This window comes from Diplotaxodon limnothrissa, linkage group LG9, assembly GCF_057381915.1.
Source record: "Diplotaxodon limnothrissa isolate DT_005_m linkage group LG9, D_limnothrissa_male_GT1.1, whole genome shotgun sequence".
NCBI lineage: Eukaryota > Metazoa > Chordata > Actinopteri > Cichliformes > Cichlidae > Diplotaxodon > Diplotaxodon limnothrissa.
In genome coordinates this window covers 33899982-33918566 of record NC_140604.1, presented here as the reverse complement: position 1 = coordinate 33918566, position 18585 = coordinate 33899982, and the positions used below count along the sequence as shown (strand labels likewise).

The 18585-nt window shown below is 41.4% G+C and overlaps 1 protein-coding gene and 1 pseudogene across 2 annotated transcripts; both read right to left on the bottom strand.

The window, feature by feature from the left end:
• Nucleotides 1-1008: 1008 nt before the first annotated feature.
• LOC146625980 (uncharacterized) lies at nt 1009-6615 on the bottom strand. The gene is made up of 3 exons (XM_085363099.1): nt 6494-6615; nt 5163-6347; nt 1009-1641 (listed from the first exon to the last, which is right to left on the bottom strand). The coding sequence occupies exons 1-3, from the start codon at nt 6509-6511 to the stop codon at nt 1009-1011; spliced, it is 1836 nt and encodes a 611-aa protein (XP_085219225.1). The 5' UTR covers nt 6512-6615.
• Nucleotides 6616-16071: 9456 nt separating this feature from the next.
• LOC146625979 (uncharacterized) lies at nt 16072-18322 on the bottom strand (annotated as a pseudogene). The gene is made up of 3 exons (XR_014906516.1): nt 18201-18322; nt 17250-18098; nt 16072-16800 (listed from the first exon to the last, which is right to left on the bottom strand). The product of XR_014906516.1 is annotated as an uncharacterized LOC146625979 (transcript).
• Nucleotides 18323-18585: the final 263 nt, after the last annotated feature.

Genomic DNA, 18585 nt, shown 5'->3' with positions numbered 1-18585 from the left:
TATCTGGTGATTAATTTTTATTTAAAATTAACGAAATATTAGCCTGTCTAAGTGTTGGGGAAAGACATTCATTCTTAAAAGAGTCTAAAAAAATATCCGTCAATGATCTGGCAAGAAGATGATGTAGTTTTTTAATAAAATTCTGAGCAGAAACCAACAAGTGCTGATGCTTTTCCTCCTTTAAAAGAACTGATAGCAAGTGGCACTTCCTCCTCAGTCACTGGGGTATTTAATGCTTCCCTTGGATTCTCTGATAACGATACAAAAAGTGCTTATCTAAAAATCCTGCCATCTTCCTATCTGTATTACTACACTCTGATGAGTACACATTCACTTAGAACTGCTTCATAATCAAGTTGATGCCTTTTTCTGCATTGTGGTATATGAACTAATACTACCCCTAAGATAGGCTTTGGCATTTATGATTTATTCAGACTGCTTGGCTTTATTTATTTCCCTTAATACATACAAACATTTTGTTTTTCAAAGTCTGTTTAATGAACTAAAGCACTTAATTGTAACACACATAAAAATCAGGAAGGGAGAAAATACTTTGCAGCTTTTAAATGTAAAATCCTGTACCAGTTACTGCAAAAACTAGTGTGAAATGATTTGGAGTTTTGAAAGAAATGGATTTAAGAACAGGGATTACCAAAGCACAAGTTTAAATATAAAAAAAACATTCAAATTTAACTGAGGTAACACAAGATAAATAGATGAAAAACAAGTTTATTAAAAAAAAAAAAAAAGAAAAAGAAAGTTGAAATGAAAGAAATTGATGCATATAGCCATACACTGATATTTGGTACAATATAAGTTTGGTTAAAAACAAAAAAAAAAAAACATATTCACATAGCGTTTATATTACTTTAAAAAGTACAACTACTAAACACTATTGTGTTCTAATTGAACAAAGATTAACATTTAACAGGGATAGAAATTTAGAGCATTAAATCCCTCAGGGGAGAAAACCTTGATTTTCAGGTCTATGCTTGCAGATTCCCAAATTTAAGATCCAGGATTATTCACTGCCGGTTCAGAAATCAGAGCTACCTCATAACATCCAAGTGTGACATCAGCTGCACTCTTTACAGGAGACTCAAGATGAACTCTGTGGAGCCTGATCTCAAAGTTTTTAAGTCTGACCCTGAAACCAGAAGAGGATCTTTCTGTCTCTGCAGAATCATTGTGATCCAGTGATTTCAGTCCTGCATGATCACGCTGATGCCTTTGGTCACAGCTGAAGTTCTCTTCCATGTGTGTACGTTCATGAAGGTTATGACTGCTCGATCGTGAAAAGCTTTTGTCACAGTGTCTGCACTTGTATGGTTTCTCTCCTGTGTGGACTCGTTTATGCACTTTAAGCTCACCTGCAGTGGTGAAGGATGACCCACACTGGTCACACACGTACTTTTTGACTCCACTGTGAATGAGTACATGCTTTTTTAATGCACTTGATGTGGGGAAGCCTCTCCCACATTCTTTGCAGTAGTTCATTTTGTCTCCAGTGTGTCTACGCTGATGTAATTTTAGGCTTTGTTGCCGAGTGAAAGTTTTTCCACAAAGGTCACAACGAAAGTCTTTCCCACCACCACAGTGACGACAGGGTTGACTACTGGATCCATCTGTGTCGCTCTGCTTCTAAACAAAGACACAAAGACAGTGTAAGTCAGGGAATTCCTTCAACATTTTTAGAACTTTTATTGTCATTGTGCAGTTTCTTGCACAGCGAAATTGGGTAGCATGTGGAAGGGATTAAGCACCATCACAGATTACAAAGCCAGAGACACTGCGCCGATCAATGCAGACTCTGCATTTACCAATGAGCTGAACGCGTTCTACACCAGTTTCGAGGTTAGCCAGGTGGCTAATGCTAACTACTGCCTTACAACAGAGGACGGTGATGTCAACGGCAAGGGACCGGTGATCCGTATCGTAAAGCACGCCGTCCATGCGTCGCTGAGAGTGAACACAAGGAAAGCGGCTAAGCCAGATAGCATCACCGGCCATCTGCTGCGTCTGTTCTGTGGACCAGCTAGCAAGTAAGCTCACTTCCATTTTCAGTGAGTCTCTGGCAAAGTCTGTGGCCCCCACATGCTTCAAGAGATCCACAATCATCCCTGCGCCCAAGAACAACAAGCCCTCATGCCTGAATGACTACCGGCCAGTTGCACTGACTTTGGTGGTAATGAAGGTGTTTGAGAGGCTGCGGAAAAACATCATCTCCTTCTCCACCACAAATACCACAGATCCACTCCACTTTGCTTACCAACCCAACAGATCCACAGAGGACGTCATCGTCCATATCCTGCACACCACTCTCAGCCATGTGGACAGGAAACAGGGTAACTATGTGAGTAGAGCAGTGGCGAGAGAACACAGGGGTGTGTTCTCTCGCCACTGCTCTACTCTGTCTATACTTCAGACTGCGTGGCCACTCATAGCTCTAATACCATTGTGATCTACTGACGACACAGTGGTGTTGGGTGCCATCTCCAACAACGATGAGGCGGCCTACATGGAGGAAATGAAGAATCTGTCATTGTGGTGCCAGGATAACCACCTCCAGCTGAACGTCTGCAACACCAAGGAGGTTGGTGTAAGTATCCCAGTGTCCACATCTCCTCAGGTATGACATGGTCTGCCCACATACAAAAAGGCTAGCCAGCACCTGTACAACTTCTGACAACTGAGGAAGTTCGGTGTCTGTCCAGGGATCCTCAGAACTTTCGATTCAGCCCCTGTGGAGAGCATCCTCACACAGAACATCTCATCCTGGTATGGGAACGGCTGTACTAAGGATGGCAGATTTATATATTAGATTGCTGCTGAAGGACTCCTCTCCTCTCCCTACAGGACATTTACACCAGGAGATGCTGGTCCAGAGCAGCTCAGACACTGAAGGACCCAGTCCATCCCAACAACAAACCGTTGCTCCACGCCATCCTGTCAAGAACAGAGAGACTCAAGACCAGCTTCTGGTTCAGGACATGCAGGTTAAAATAATTCTTCATTTTTGCATCCAGTTTATTTAAAACAAAAACAACTGTATCTAAGCAAAAAGTTATATCATATTCTTCATAAATACACATGAAAAGTTGCAACCAAATCGGTCTCGCTCCCAATTTAAAGCAACAATAACTGATTTTAGTTAGTAAAGAAGATAATAAGTCATCTAACACTGGCCAAATTGTAGCAGTCTTAACTATGGGAGAATGGGGAGATTGTGACTACAGAAGAGTTATTACTTACTGGTTTTATGACTATGGAAGAAATAAATAATAGCTGAGACTAAAATCCAATAAGCACTGCTTTTATATGCAGTAGAATTACTAAGGAGTTATTACAGAAAGTTAACAAATTGAATGAGCAGAGTAGTTCCAAACAGTCAGGCTAAAATTAAAAGATAAATACTAGGGGTGCAACGATATTCGTATCGATATTGAACCGTTCGATACAGTGCTTTCGGTTCGGTACGCATATGTATCGAACAATACAACATTTGTAATTTATTTTATCAACTTTCCTTCTGACGATGCTGTCTGTGTTGAGCGCTCAGTGAATCTGCGTTCGACTACTCCGCCTAGGCTTGACAGTGCAGCCTAGGCGGAGTAGTCGAACGCAGATTCACTGAGCGCTCAACACAGACACCATCGTCAGAAGGAAGAGCGCAGGGCAAGCTAGCGAGACAGAAGTTAAGCTCTCCTTACAACATGGCAAATTGAACCTCCCCCACCCTCATTCAGATCTGGCGTTTGGAATTATTTTGGTTTTCATGTGACGTATGACCCTGAAGGTAAGCAGTCATGAACTAAAGTAAAACAGTATGTTGGATGTGCCATGCAATGCTCAATTACATGGGTGGGAACTAGTGTGTTAGCGCAGTTAGCTCGTTAACGTGTTGGCCGTCTAGCCCCATGAACGGGCGATCGGCGGTAGCTCGTTAACGGAGATTTGCCGTGTTGTGGCGTTAAGGTCATTTCAACGAGATTAACCTGAAAGCACTAGTGGGAACACAACGAATATGACTGCACATTTACGCCGACATCATCCTAGTGCGAAGACAAGTGGAAGCAGACAAAAAAAAGCAAGCATGCTACTAACTTTAGCCGAGTCATTTAGACAGCTGTTAGCACATGATTCTCCTTATGGAGACCTGATATGTTTAATATGCTGCTGAGAATATAGCCCAGAAGAAGCGGATAGTATAGCTTTTATTTTGGAAAGAGACATTTCTCTGTAATAAACTCTCTTTTCCAAAGATGAGTGATTCCTCAATCAGATACAGGGCTCGCAATATCGCTAGCCCGACGTCCCGGAGCTAGCGATTTTTTCAGTCGGGCTACCAAAATCTCTCTCTTCCCTGCCCGTCGGGCTATTGTAGGAAGGAAAAATATATGTCAATGCTTTTGCATTCTTTCGGAAATGTAGCTGGGTAATTATGTCATTGGCATCGGTGAGCCACTGTCAATATGTGACATATTGAAATCGCGTTTGAATTTGCGCTTGTTTTTTTGCTTTCACTTTGCAATCGTGCGAACTGTGTATAGAGAGCGACAGCACTGATCTGTGAGTGATGATAATTTGTGCACCAATTCCTCTGACATCGTCTTATTAATTGTTAGCTTACTATGCAAACATGACAAGTGAAATCTCCCGCAGCTTAAACATGTGAGAGGTTGATCGCAGAGAATCGCTGAGCTTATGTGAGTACGTGTGTAAAAGCAGCAGGATATATATTTTAGTTCTGCTGAGCCAAATAAGACAGGTCAGGGTGAAGAAGTGACAGCCAAAGAAAAGCTTACCGCAAAACGGAGAAGTTATGACAAATCAGACTATAAGGCAAAAAGAAAGTGCAGCTTTATGGTTTCATGGACAAAATAATTTCTGTGGCTGCAATATGACGAGCTAAATAACCAGGGCTGCACATAAGTGGTCCGCAGGTGCGCATTCGCTGTCAAAACAAAAGACGCGCACAAGGGTTAGGGTTAAATTTAAAAACTGTACTTTTGAGTTAAAATATATATTTATAATTTTAATAAATGACAAATTAAAAAGGCATGAACATTTTTTTTGTATCGAAAAAATATCGAACCGTGACACCAAAGTATCGAACCGAACCGTGAATTTTGTGTATCGTTGCACCCCTAATAAATACATACCTCACAGTAACTGCACTTGTAGAGTTTCTTTCTGGTGTGGATCTCTTGGTGGAGTTTCAGGTGACGTGGAGATTTAAAAGCCTTATTGCACAGGTCACATTTATAAGGTCTCTCCTCAGTGTGGGTAAGCATGTGGCTTTGTAAGTGTGTGGCTGTTGTAAACAGTTTCCCACACTGATCACAGCAGAAAACATCCTGTCCGGTATGAATCCGTAAGTGAACATTGCGGTACCCTGGCGTGCTGAAGGATTTCCCACAAATGTCACAGCTGTACGCCTTAACTCCAGAGTGGGTAACTAGATGACATTGTAAGTTACTAATTTGAGCAAAAGTTTTACCACACTGATTACAGCTGTATGGTTTAACTGCACTGTGGATGTTTTTGTGTGTTTTTAAGCTTCTAGGATACGTAAAAGACTTTCCACACAACTCACAGCTGTATGCTTTAACTCCACTGTGGATGAGTTTGTGTGTTTTTAAGCTTTGAGAATGGGTAAAAGACTTTCCACACAAGTCACATCTGTGTGCTTTAACTGCACTGTGGATGATTCGGTGTGTTTTTAAGCTTCCAGCTTGGGTAAAAGACTTTCCACACAACTCACAGCTGTATGCTTTAATTCCACTGTGGATGAGTTTGTGTGTTTTTAAGCTTTCAGCTTGGGTAAAAGACTTTCCACACAACTCACAGCTGTATGGTTTAACTCCACTGTGAATTAGTTTGTGTGTTTTTAAGCTTCTAGGATAGGTAAAAGATTTTCCACACAATTCACAGCTGTACGCTTTAACTCCACTGTGAATTAGTTTGTGTGTTTTTAGATATCCTTTCTGACTAAAATATTTTCCACACAACTCACAATTGTATGCTTTAACTCCACGGTGCATGAGTTGGTGTCTTTTTAGGCTTCCAGGCTGGTTAAAAGACTTTTCACACAACTCACAGCTATATGGTTTAACTCCGCTGTGGATGAGTTGGTGTGCTTTTAAGTGTCCTTTCTGGGTAAAACATTTTCCACACAAGTCACACCTGTACGGTTTAACTCCACTGTGGATGTTTTGGTGTGTTTTTAAGCACCCAGACTGGGTAAAATCCTTCCCACACTCTTCACAGCTGTATATTTTCTCTCCCGTTCTTCTGTGAGGTTTGTCGTCCTCCTGAGAGCGCTGACTTCTCGCTCCATGTTGGTCCTGCAGTGACAGAGATACAAACAGAGGCAGTGAGTGAAATGCAGTCGTGGAACAAACTGAAACTCCATTAGTGGAATCAAAGATGTCAACAAACACCAGCTGTGCACACAGTTTCAATAACAGTGTAACTGTCATATTTTTCTCACCTCCTGTGTTGAAGTCATTGTTTCCTCTGTAGTGGCTGAGCTGAGTCCAAATGGCTGAAACTGTTCCTCTGCTGCTCCACCAGACTCTTCTCCTCCTGTTACTCAGCTGGGACACAAAAGTATAGATATGTATTTTATCCCTGACAAGAAGAAGCAGAGCAAATAAACATTACTACACTCAGTGACAACAATACCTATGAAGCTTCAAGGTGAAACCCCAGAAGCAAAAAGAAAGTCATCAGCTGCAACAAGAACTTGAAAGGGAAAAAGCCACTGAACTCCCTGCATACCACCACCTTTACCCGGTGGATGCTGCACCCTGTATATATGAACTTCCATATATACACAAAGAAGGAGTCCCACTCAGGCTCATTGGTAGCAGCATAAACTCAGCCACCTACAACATTTCCAAGCACCTCATCACCATCCTAGCTCCCCTTGTGGGGAACACAGCCCATCACATCAAAAACTCTGCTGACTTCACCAACAAGGTCCACAAACTTACACTTGATCCAGATGAAACCAGAGTGTCCTTTGATGTGGTCTCACTTTTCACTTGTACACCTCCAACCGAGGCAGTGGAGACTGTCAGGAAACAACTACATCAAGACAGCTCCTTAAAACCAGAACCAGCTTCACCCTGATCAGGTCTGCACACTGTTAGACCTCTGCCTTACCACCACATATTTTAAATACAACGAGGGTTTCTACAGACACAAACATGGATGTGCTGTGAGCTCCCCAGTGTGTCCCATTGTAGCCAAACTTTACATGGAGGAGTCAAAGGAGCTTGCAAAGAAAAGCGTCTGGACTTCTTTAAGTTGCTTGAAGACGTTTCACCTCTCATCCGAGAAGCTTCTTCAGTTCTAAGGTCAAATGGTGGAGAGTCCCAGATATAAACCTAGTGGCAGTTTCCCCCCACAGAGGGACAAAAGGACCCCCTGATGATCCTCTAATCGCCTGAGCCAAGGTGGGAAACTGGGCGTGGGTCCCAATCAGCCAGAGTTTCGGGTGTGTTCATTGTGAAACCTGGCCCCACCTTATCATGCGAATTCCTGATGTCAGATGGCCCAGGATGTGAGTGGGCGTTAAGGCGTCTGGGAAGGGATCTCAAAACTGGATTATAGATGAAAGATTATAGATGATTAAAGATTATAGATGAAAGAAGCCATCTATGTCCACTGTGAGTGACCATCTTTGAACAGAGGCGGGGTTTACGACACCAACTCTCTGCCATCTATAATCCAGTTTTGAGATCCCTTCCCAGACGCCTTAACGCCCACTCACATCCTGGGCCATCTGACCTCAGGAATTCGCATGATAAGGTGGGGCCAGGTTTCACAATGAACACACCCGAAACTCTGGCTGATTGGGACCCACGCCCAGTTTCCCACCTTGGCTCAGGCGATTAGAGGATCATCAGGGGGTCCTTTTGTCCCTCTGTGGGGGGAAACTCCCACTAGGTTTATATCTGGGACTCTCCACCATTTGACCTTAGAACTGAAGAAGCTTCTCGGATGAGAGGTGAAACGTCTTCAAGCAACTTAAAGAAGTCCAGACGCTTTTCTTTGCAAGCTCCTTTGACTACGAGGACCTGGATGACTGAGAACCTTCACAGACATATTTACATGGAGGAAGTGGAAAGAAAGGCTCTTGGCTCTTTAACAGGAAGACTCTAGACTAACTTTTTGCCAAGATTGCCCTGGTGTGCCTAACTTTTTTTCTTAGGTGCACCACAATTTTTCAACCACATCGTTGAACACCGCAGTTTTAACTGTGACTTTTTCTTTAAATTGCTGTGCTTACAGACAATATTGATTTGTAAATGATTAACTAACAATCTTGTCAACACAAAGTTCTTTATTTGGAACACTGCTCTACAAGAAAGATATGTTACTGAAAAAGTGCTTGTGCTTAAAGTGCTTTGGCAGTTTTAGGTAATATTGTAGACAATGTTAAACTTAGTCATCACATCGGCCTCCTCCGTCGACCTGTTTGCTGCTGCCTGCCACTGAAAGCAGTGGGGAGTTGGGGCACTTGGACAATGCATTTATCACAACATATACGGTAATTGTTTTCTGGATACACTGTGCTTTTTCAGCGTTTCAATTAAGAGTCATGAATACAGAATTGCCGGGCATGGTCTTTCCACACTCACGACAGTAAACGCTAGTGGTGCAACGGATCACGGTTGATCCGAAATCCAAACCGATCCCTCTCCACGGTTCGGTACGCACGTGATCCGAAGATTCGAAAAAGAAAAGAAAAAAAAGTATGTGTTTGGTGCGCTTGATCAGTCTGTCAAGCAGTAGTTATGGTCAGCGCTAGCGGTCCAAGTGAAGGAGCAGAGGAGTTTGCGGCATTTAAGCAGCCTTTTGCTGCCCGATCCGACCGGGCTAAAGCTATTACTAAAGCTATTGGGGTGTTTAGCTGCAGATGGGAGGCCGTATTCCGTTGTGCAAAACAAGCGGTTTAAACTGTGATGAACGTGCTTGAGCCACGCTATGATATCTCGTTGTGCGTCCACTTCAGTGTGACAAGATGGTTCCAAGCATGTATGAGCAGGAGAAGTTTAAAGTTATGGCTGAACTGTCCCAGGCTTCTTCTGTTGCTCTAACTACAAATGGGTGGATCTCCAGGGCAACGGAAAGCCACGTGACCGTGACCGCTCGTTATATCACAGCGGAGTGGTAGATACAAAGCCCTGCACTGCCCTATAGATTACATTAGATTAGATGGAACTTTATTTATCCCTCGGGTGGGTTCCTCCGGGAAATTCAGTTTCCAGTAGCACAGCACCCACAGAAGTTGCAGAATGTGAGCAGAAATATACCATATTTACACATATATAAATACAGAGAATACAAAAGGGATAAATAGAATAAATAGGAATAAGAATACAAGGGAACGGCACATTTCAAGTATTGTGAGTCTATTACACCGTTGGATATTAACAAAAACTATTGCACAGTGAAAAGGCACTACAGCTACTTGTTCCCCCCTTCTTTGTCCCCGTTTCCCCTCCCTCTCCCCTCCAGCGAGGAGTTAAACAGTTTGATGGCGTGTGGGACTTTTTAAGTCTGCTGGTCCTTGACTTTGGGAGAAGCAACCTGTCACTGAACAGACTCCTCTGGTTGTTTATGGCCGTGTGCAGAGGCTGCAGAGGCTGCCCAGCCTGGTCCATAATGTCCATATTGCACCTTAATTTGTTTTTATATAAGTGCGTGGAATGAGTCTTCAGTTGATTAAATAAGTAAATGGCGAGTCGAATTTTTGTCTTTTTTTCTATTTTTGATGATCCAAAAATCGATCCGATCCGTGATTTAAAACCGTGATCCGATCCGTACCGTGAGATTTTTGATCTGTTGCACCACTAGTAAACGCAGTGCATTATGTTGTCAGCTTTACTGTATCACAGCCAGGGAAATTGGTCAAGCTACTCTATTCGAAATGTATTCACGTTCCCCCTTTTACTGTCAGTGGGCTGTGGCTCGGAGTCAATCATATGTGGCTCATTATTTGATGCGGTCTCTGAACCAGTGTTAAAAATAAGCTGAAAGGTTGATGGCTCCGTGTCAGAGCACTGGCTATGAATTTCAGACAGATCAGGCCTTAACTTAATGAAAACGTTATCAATTGTTCTTTTCATCTTTCCTCATCACCCACAGCTACATCCCGTTCTTTCGAGCCTCGGCCTAGATTTCTATAATCCATTTGATTCTGATTCAGCAGGTCTGGACTTGATTCAATTCAATTTTGACTCACACAGTCAGAAATATTATAATTCTAGTAATTTATCAGTATCGACATTTGTCAGACTTCATCAGAGGTGTAAGCATTATGGCAGTCAAAGTATTTGAGGATAAAACACAGGAAAACATGAAGGACATTTCCCTGGCCTGGCTTTTTACAGCAGATAACCCGTTTTAGCTGTTTTGTGGTTGTTGAAGTAGTTTTGTGAGTTTTAACCTGAGATTCTGGCATTTCTGGCAAAATATATTTATATTTCAAAATCCATTTACGATTTAATAAATAGATATCGCATTGTTCATGCTAAAATCAATTTGAATCAGTTTTGAATCGATTTTCTAAACCCACCCCACCTCACACACCAGGGTGAGTTGGGGTGGGTTTAGAAAATCAATTCAAAATTGATTATCACTTCAAATAGAAACGAGGCTGTAGAGGTTTGGTGCAGGCAGAAAAACAGCTGCAGGGACAATGAAAAGACTTTTCTGCTCCAACTTCTCCCAGCATGCTGAGCTAATGATTAGTTGGTGTTTTTCTCCAAACACTCTCTCACTCTTCTCTCAACGTGTTCACAATAAACTGTGAACAGACACCGAGGAGAGCAGCAGAAGACCTCATTCAGGAGCTAAACTCAACATGAACTGAACTCACAGTAAAGTTAGCTCGGTGCTTACCTTTAGATGAGCCCACAAACCGAGAGAAACTCCGCGATGAAGCCGGAACTCTTTCCAAACACAGGAAACAGATCAGGGAGCAGAGACCCACGTGGTTCACGCTGATCTCAGCTACGATCCAGGCTACAAGGGTGGGCAGATCGATGCAGATATCGATCAGGACGTTGGTAGTGGTTTATGATCGATGCTTTAGTTTGTTTCTCTCCTCTAACTTCACTACTTTACTTCCGTTTCGTGAAAAAGCAGCTCTCTCTGCTCGACTCCTGTCCTGCACAAACACTTTGCTCCGCCCCCTTCTTCCTGCTTTCCCGTTATTAATCTTGCAAACAGCAACGCAGTCAGAGAGGGAAAGAATATCCAGGTCGCTCATTTAGTGCTGAAATGAAGTTTCAGTCATACCTGTAAACTAAAAGCTGACATTAAAAATAATATATTTTTATATATTATATTAATCCCAATCAAATCTACCCTTTCACAGGGTAGAAGGGGGAGTGGATGCTGGCGCGTTTTGGCTGCCGCTGCTGACAGACCACGTGACTTTCGCGCATTGCATTGTGGGTACAAGTGGCAAAAAAATCAAAACACTGCATCAAGCGCTAGTATTTCCAGCACCGGTAATAATTAATTCTGCGGTTTTAATCCCTACTTGCATTTTATTTGCCCCAAAAACAGTGATGTACAAAACGACGGCGAACACGGCAGGTCTGTACAAAGACAGACTTGACGAAAAGGCAAAAAAAAGTACTTTTGGACATATTTACTGTCAGATATTAGCACCAGCTGTTAGCCACTGGGCTGTTTTCGGATAGCTGGTGTTCTGGGAATCGATCCTACCTGGAAAAACATCCTACCCAATGTTTCCGCGCAGACGTGGCGCATGCGCACAAATCCAACAACGAATTAACTTTTTTCTCTCACCCATCCGGAATACTTCTTAAGGTTATGGTTATAGTATAACGTCATGCTAAGGTGCTGTTCTTCCTTCTGTGCCATTGTAAGGTGACCTTGAGGGTCTTAAAGGCGCCTATATATAAAATGTATTATTATTATTATCATAATCATCATTATTACTATTATTAGAATGTGTTAAATTACCACTTTTATTAGAATTTAACAATCCAACTTTAAACTTCAAGAATAAAGACGTCTGAACATAAAAACACTTTTTATTTTTCGAGTCAAATCATTCTTATTTATGTAGCACATTTAAAAACAGCAGAAGTTAACCTAAAGTGTTTTTCAGACAACACATTCACATTCCATGTCTCCAAAGATCACAGTTTCACAACACATGATAAACTATGAAAGCTGCATTTGGTTGTTTTAATCAACACAACAAAACACACCAACAGTGGAAAGAAAAATTCACACACATCATGAAATGTTGATGAACCATGGTGATTGTGACAGAGCAGTGAACTTCATAATAACTTCATACTGTCACCGGGTTCAAACTAAAGGAATGCTCACAAGAAATCATCAGAGTATCAAACTGTAACATTATAAACATTATTACTTAAAAAAATATTTTGTAGTATTTAGTTACTTTTATAATAGTGTAAATCAATTGTTAACTCAGTTACTTTTTTGAAGAAGTAACTATAACTAATTACTTCTTCAAAATAACTTGCCCAACACTGAAAACAACCCGATGAGATCCATGCCAGTGCACACAAACTGGACCTCCACTAATGGTAACATGCGCAAAGGTGGTTTTGGAATGGTTAGCCTTTATTTCATTAGTCACTGTAAAAGCTGCTCTTTAGAAACACAGGAGTGCACACTGCACTAATATTTTTTTTCAGCTTATCTTCCTGTAATCTCACTTCAGGTATTAACAATCACAGTTTTGTGTTTGGACTTTGGAAGGAAAAATCATCTTTTTAGCATCTCAAACACGCCCTCTGCAAACTTCATACCCACAGCAGGTTTTTGCAAAAAACCCTGTTCACTGTGAGTGGAGAACAGCCAAGTCTCCTCCTTTGATAAACCTCCACATGTGCCACTGAAAACAGTTAAATTAGTTTGAATCTGAAATCCTGGCTCAAGCTATTTGTTGTGAGACAATTTCTTAATTTTACACACTAAACTGCTTATTTAGACACACTTTACACAGAGTTAATCAAATACAACTAATGCTTTAACAGCATAAGGATTTCATAATACAAACATCAAATCAACAAGAAAACAGCTTCAGAACATCTGGATCAAAACGCATTCACTAAAAATAACAAAATGTGGCCAATTTGTGGATACGGTAAACACACTAAAGTGAAAGGAGGAGCCAAAAGTAGAGGTTTGATGGAATTTTAATTACCTAAAATGTGATGTTTAAAATGGTCCTGATGTGTGCTGCTGTAGTGATGTGACGGTCGCGAACGAAACGGCTCTTAGAGCCGACTCTTTGAGTTGAGAGCCGGCTCGTGTTTTTTTTTTCTTTCTTTCTCTCACCCTCTCTCTCGCACTTGTTTTCTGCTTCACTCCGCATGTAAGCCTTGTGCTTGCACAGGGCAGAGGGGGGAGGGGCAGTAGTTACACTCGCAGTAGCACAGGAACAGAGCGGGAGGGAGAGAGAGGCCGTATCCCAATTCAGGGTCTGCAGCCTTAAAGGCCGCATTTTAAGGCCGATTACGTCACAGCGACGCGACCAAGGCTGTCCCAATTCAAAGGCTGCTCGAAATGCGGCCCTCAAATGCGTCCTTCATTTCCCTGAATTTTAAGGATGTGGCGGTGTAGACTTCGTGGCCCAACATATCCCAGACTTCATAGCGCGGAGGTGGGTGTGGATAATTTTGCCGAAAAAAACGGTGCAAGAGGAGCGGCCGAAGAGTAAACTTTTAAAAGTAAGTACTGAATATTATGTAACTTATTTATGCGCGAATGTTTAATAATGAAGAACATTAAAACATTCCTGTTGGCCACATGTCGGCAAAGTTATGTGACATTAGTGATGTTTGTACTAACTTGGTTTTAAAGCCTTTACTTTAAAATATACGCCGTTCAATAGCTGACCTTAATCTTACAGAGAATGTGATGATTTTATGGATAATTAAAGTCAGTCATATATCCACAAACACAACAAGCTGAAAGTCAGTGATGCTGCTCGGTTTGCAGTCCTGAATATCACGGCACAAGCAGGATTCACTGCATTGTTAATGTTAGCTGTGTTATATTGCTGCCTGTGTTCGGTGGTGTCGAGCCAAACGGACTTTAACGTGTGTTTGAACGAGCTGACGGTTCACTCGTTAAGCTGAAAGAAAGATGCTTTAATCACAGCAGTCACACATGTGTCCACTGCACCATCTGGGACTCTTCTTGTTTCGTAATAACACAAACACTAAATCCTGCTTCTCTGGTGCTGTTGTGTAGCAGTGTGTACACCTGAGACTGTCACCTGTCTGTCTGTCCTGCACTCTCTCTGTTTCTTTCTCTCTGATTGTGGAATAAAAGTATGAACATGTGTTTATAAGTTACACTTGTGTTTGAATCCTGCAGCTTATCACACATTTGATTTCCATGTGTGACGACTGCAAGTGTCCAGAGTGAGGACAGACTGAGGGACCCACTGCTGCACATCATCTGTGAGGCTTTGCAGCCCTGATGATCCACCAGGACAAACTCAGCAGTGTGTGAGGAAGAGGAGGAGGAAGAGCCAGCAGCAGCTGACAGATGGAGAGAATAGACAGACTGTTCCCTGTTTGTGAAGGACTGCTAGGAAAGTTTAACATAACTGTCTGTGCTGAATCAGTCTTATTAGGTAATGTTCAAATAATGTGATCATCCCAGTGTTTCCAGTGTGGGAGAAAGTACTCAGGGCCTTCAAGTTACACACTATGAAAGGCAGAAACAAGTTCACTGCTGTAATAACTAATAATGATTAACTATAATATTGGTCATATTATATTTACACTGACTTTAGTCTCAAGAACAACGTTAGCTAATTGTTATTTAATAGCTAATCTTAAAATGACTGTTCAGTACAGAAATGAAGCCCAACAATCATGTTTTGCAGTTCCGTGGTCTCAGCCTCAGATACTCCTCAAATCACACAAAGCTCTTGTAGCAACAAATAAACAAATGAACAAAATATGTTCTTCTTCATTTCTGTCAAATAAAGCTGTATGAAACGTTTCCAGCTGTTGCTAGGCAACCTGGGCAGCACGACGGAGGCTAGACCGTCCCATTTCACAAGCCTCGCACTTCCGGTCTTAGTGGTCTTTGAGTACGCGGCCCTTGTGGACCGTTAAGGCTGCGTAGGTTAAGGCTGCAGAACCTGAATTGGGATACAGCCAGAGAGAAAGTGAGCCAGGGACAACAACGTCACATTAGAAAGGTATAGTAATTATCAAATCAACTATTTACAGTTGCGGATGATAAAGGATTCAGAAAGTTTATTCATGCAGGCGTATATGACAGAAAATGTGCATCTTCTTTTCTTTTGCATATTTTAATTTATATTTAATTGTATTGTGGTTTGCAGTGTTTTGTGTTGTTTCACTTTAAATGTGTTTAAATGGAAAAGGTTGAAAATTTAAATAGTTAAAAGTTGAAATGTAAATAGTTGTTTTTTGTATTTTATTACATTTTATGTGGAGTGAATAAATAAAAGCATATTTACAGTGGCCCCTAGAGACAAAGCACGTACAAACTCCAAACAGAAGTGCTCCAGGATGCTAGGCGCAGTGTTGAGCTTTTGTTACCTAGTGGCTACACAAGCCAGGGTGTACCAATGACCTAATTTGGTGTGTGGTAGTAACAGGTGAACATTTTTAATCATAATTATTTGAATATATAAGAGTGCTTGTGTATAAATATACAAACAATACACATATGCTTTCAATTGTGTAATTTAAGTGATCTAGGTAGCTCTGTTTTGGAAGTTCAGTTAATGCTAGACATGTGTTTTGGAGTTTGTACGTGCTTTGTCTCTAGAGGCCACCGTATATATTTCTATATAAACATATATAAATAAAACCACGTTTTATTTTAAACATTAGTAATTCCTTTTGTACATAATGTTATATCATTGTTAATGATAAATTAATTAAAGCAACAAAACAACCTGAAGAGCCAGTTGGGAGCCGGTAAGCTGGCAATCTTTTTAGTGAGCTGAGCCAAAAGAGCCAGTTCTCTAAAAAGAGCCGGAATTCCCATCACTACTTTGTTGCCACTGTGAATAAGAGGTTACACTAACTCACTGCTCCATCTTCTGGTACAAACTGGTATTACATGAAAGTAAAGCCCAGAGAACAGAGGCGATTTTTAACCCCACTTGAGATCAGATCATGTTTTTTTAATTCACTTGGTTTGGGGAAGCCTCTCCCACATTCTGTTTAAATTAAGTCGTAAATATATTTGAAATATAATTCTGTGTTCTGATGGACTCTACATTCAAGATTCAGGAAGTTTATTGTTCATATACATCACAAAAAACCAAACGGTACTCAGAGCCATGAAATTCTTCCTTAGCAGGTTCCCTTCAATGTGTGTAATCTCATGACGTTTACAATGAGCCGATGTAGGAGGCTTCTGTCAGAGTGTCTGCACTTGTATGGTTTCTCTCGTGTGGACTCATTTATGCACTTTAAGGTCACGTGCAGTAATGAAGGATGACTGACAATGGTCACAAAGGTGCTTTTGAATACCAGTGTGAAGGAGATAGTGCTTTATGGTTAATTGCTTTTTTATTAATTGACTTGATGTGGGGAAGCCTCTTCCACATTCGTTGAAGTAGTTCATTTTGTACCCAGTGTGTCTACACTGATGTGGTTTTAGGCTCTCTTGATGTTTGAAATGTTATGCACAAACAACGCAACGACACACTTTCCCACCACCACATTGACGACAGGGTTGAGAACTGGATCCATCTGTGTCGCTCTGCTTCTAAATAAAGACAGTGTAAGTCAGAGAATTCCTTTAACATTTTTATCCTGAACATTGCCTGAAATAAAGAGCATCTTTGCCAGTGTCCAATTACATTTTACTGTTTACATTATAACACTCAGCTTACTGGGCGAAAATGTCTCTTAATTCGTTGGAAATCTACTTAATGGGAAGATTGGATGTTAAACCCCTGGATGCTCTACTCTGCATGCCACAAGATAATAACCCCAAGGTACTCTCTAATGGATCCATTGGACTTTGAATGTTAGATACATAGAAATGAGACAAGGTTTAAAACTTTACTTTTTTCCAACATCAGTAAAGTTTCAGGAGATTTGTGTCAGAATTCACTGAGTTTTCATGTCTCATTTCGTTTCGAAATTAAACTAAATGCACATTGTACTTCAAAATAACTGCAACTGTAAAAAGAAAGAAATATAAATACATACCTCACAGTAACTGCACTTGTAGAGTTTCTTTCTGATGTGAATCTGTTGGTGGACTCTTAGGGAACGTGGCTCTTTAAAAGCCTTTACACATAGGTCACATTTATAAGGTCTCTCCTCAGTGTGGGTAAACATGTGCTGCTGTAAGTCTTTGTGTGTCACAAACAGTTTGCCACACTGATCACAGAAGCAAAAATCATTTTTGGTGTGAATCCGTACGTGTATATTTCGGTGCCCTGGCTGGGCAAAATTTTTTCCACAAATGTCGCAGCTGTACGGCTTGATTCCAGAGTGGGTAACTTGATGGCTTCTTAAGTGGCTACTGCGTGTAAAAGCTTTACCACACAAGTCACAGCTGTGTGCTTTAACTCCACTGTGGATGAGTTGGTGTGTTTTTAAGTGTCCAGGTTGGCTAAAAGATTTTCCACACAAGTCACAGCTGTACGCTTTAACGCCACTGTGGATAAGCTGGTGTGTTTTCAAGCTTCCGAGATGGGTAAAAGACTTTCCACACAAATCACACCTGAACGGTTTAACTCCACTGTGAATGAATTTGTGTGTTTTTAAACTTCCAGCCTGAGTAAAAGAATTTCCACATAAGTCACAGATGTACGGTTTAACTCCACTGTGGGTGATTTGGTGTGTTTTTAAGTGTCCAGCCTGGGTAAAAGATTTTCCACACTCAGCACAACTGTACGATTTAATTCCTCTGTGGATGAGTTGGTGGGGTTTCAAGTTTTTAGGATGGCTAAAATCCTTCCCACACTCCTCACAGCTGTATTTTTTCTCTCTCTTTTTTCTGTGAGGTTTGTCGGCCTCCTGGGAGCGCTGACTTCTCGCTCCATGTTGGTCCTGCAGTGACAGAGATACAAACAGAGCTTTTAAAAAAACAAAAAACAAAAAAACAACCAGCTGTGCACAGTTTCAATAACAGTAACTGAGATATTTTCTCACCTCCTGTGTTGAAGTCATTGTTTCCTCTGTAGTGGCTGAGCTGAGTCCAAATGGCTGAAACTGTTCCTCTGCTGCTCCACCAGACTCTTCTCCTCCTGTTACTCAGCTGGGACACAAAAGTATAGATATGTATTTTATCCCTGACAAGAAGAAGCAGAGCAAATAAACATTACTACACTCAGTGACAACAATACCTATGAAGCTTCAAGGTGAAACCCCAGAAGCAAAAAGAAAGTCATCAGCTGCCTACAAGAAGTTGAAAGGGAAAAAGCCACTGAGCTCCCTGCATACCACCACCTTTACCCGGTGGATGCTGCACCCTGTATATATGGACTTCCATAGATACACAAAGGATTGGATTGGCAGCAGCATAAACTCAGCCACC